The sequence below is a fragment of the Buceros rhinoceros genome, unplaced genomic scaffold (assembly GCF_000710305.1).
Source record: "Buceros rhinoceros silvestris isolate BGI_N320 unplaced genomic scaffold, ASM71030v1 scaffold38895, whole genome shotgun sequence".
Taxonomy (NCBI): domain Eukaryota; kingdom Metazoa; phylum Chordata; class Aves; order Bucerotiformes; family Bucerotidae; genus Buceros; species Buceros rhinoceros.
In genome coordinates, this window is record NW_010411803.1 from 1 (window position 1) to 1,815 (window position 1,815).

A 1,815-nucleotide genomic window follows, 5' to 3' on the forward strand; every position below is an offset into this window, starting at 1 on the left:
AAACGCTGGGTTTTCCTCTTTAGTACAAAAGCTCAGGAAATCCTACGATGACACGGGTGCAACAGTTCTATCGCTGCACCCTCAGTAGAAAATTAATTATTTTTTGGTTTATCCACTGCAGATCCAAAGGAGAATCAAAGTTGCCTGACAGCCGGGAGCTCCCCAAGCTGTTACAGTGATTCAGACACAGGCAGCGCCCGTCACCGCGGGTGGTTCAGCCCATCCGAGTTTCAGGCTTTGTAGCTCAGCTCGGCGTTCATCTTCGTGTACATCTCGTAGATCGCGTCCAGGATGGGGGTGGCCCTCGAGAGGAACTGGTGGATCTTCTCTATACTCTCCTCCTCTTTGACTTCTTTACCCTTCTCTAACGCCTTCAGCAAGTCCGATTTGTATGGAAGAGCATAGACCGAGCCCTATAAAACAGGGGGAGAAGCTGTAAGGCTCCCACAAACCCACAACCTTCCTCACCCCCACAAAACCCTGGTTTGGGTTGTTTATGTGCGACTCCAAGTGTCCAGAAACCCCGGGGCATCTGTGGACGGCGCAGGGTCTCCGGACGCTCTGAGTTGTGTGGGAACAACCTCGAGGATTGTGGCTGATCCCTTGGAGAAGCCAAGAGGGTCCCCTGGAAAAACTGCTCAGACTAGATCAGCATCTTCCCATGTTGCCAAGCCCTTGTTCCCATAAAACACGTCACTTCTGGGAGCAACTGGGCTTAAAGACAGGCTGGTTTCTCTCGGTGGAGACAGGAACGCTCACCATGAAGAGCTTCTGCAGCATCCAGCCGTGGTATTTCTTCAGTGCGATCTCGTATGCTTTCATGGCGTTCACCCGGATGAGGTTTGGATGCTGCTCGTCCCGCTCGCCATCGGAGATGCTCTGCAGCAACACCAGCATGAACTTCAGGCCCCTGTGAGACGAAGGGAGATGTTGGGGTGGAAATGAGCCTGGCACATCCAGACCCCCCCCAAAACTCACAGCCCCGTCAGCATACCCCGATGCTCATCCCTGCGTGTTCCTGCCTCCCCGGAGGCAGCACCCCACACTGCCCCAGCCCGACGGGACCAGCCAGACCCACGCTCTCCACAGCAGAATCCAGCCAGTGTTCAGTGTTCTCCCCTCATGCTGCAACACAGCCCTGGGGCAGCCCCCTAACACCCTGAGCCACCTTTTCAACCACATCAGCGCCAGCGTCGCGCCCATCTTGGGCCACTCCGAGCCGTACATCTCCTTCTCCACTTCCAGGATGTTCTGCAGCGTTTTGAACTTGGCGGGGTTGGAGTCATAAACCGCCCGGATTTTCTGAGGGCAGAGAGAAGGGGCGTTGGCTCCTGGGGGCTGTGGGGCAGAGAGGCACCGGAGAGCAGCCAGGCTGGTGCTCACGGCACGGCATGGCATGAGGAAACAACAGTGCTTTCGCCAGGGATCCCTGAGACCGAAAGCCCCCAGGGGAAGAAAAGCCCTTTTGAACGCCTCCAGGCTTTGCCTCCCCAATCCCGCAGCACATCTGCCCAGGGGCGTTCCCCCCCCAGAGCCCTCCTGCCCCTCTTCCTACCTTGATATTTCCGGTCAGGTCCGCTTTGACCGGCGAGTAGACGATGGGAGTCCCCAGGCAATCTGTGGAAACGCAGAGGGAGGACAATTAGTCAGCGGGAGACACAGCGAAGTCCTGACTCATAACCAACAGGTTTCACCTCAGCCCCAGCCAAGGCCCCCAGCTGTGTGCCAGTGCGGCTGGGAACGGCAGCGAGGGGCTGCTGGCCCTCGGGTACAGCCCTGCCTCACACCCCGGCCCCACCAACGACCCTCCAAACC

General features: G+C 57.6%; 1 protein-coding gene across 1 annotated transcript; it reads right to left on the minus strand.

The window, feature by feature from the left end:
- Positions 1-147: 147 nt before the first annotated feature.
- On the minus strand, positions 148-1,617 carry GLTP (glycolipid transfer protein; the record flags this gene model as incomplete). The annotated part of the gene is made up of 4 exons (XM_010136140.1): positions 148-413; positions 760-910; positions 1,169-1,302; positions 1,556-1,617. Coding segments are annotated over 4 exons (530 nt in total), but the record flags the coding sequence as incomplete, so codon positions are not given.
- Positions 1,618-1,815: the final 198 nt, after the last annotated feature.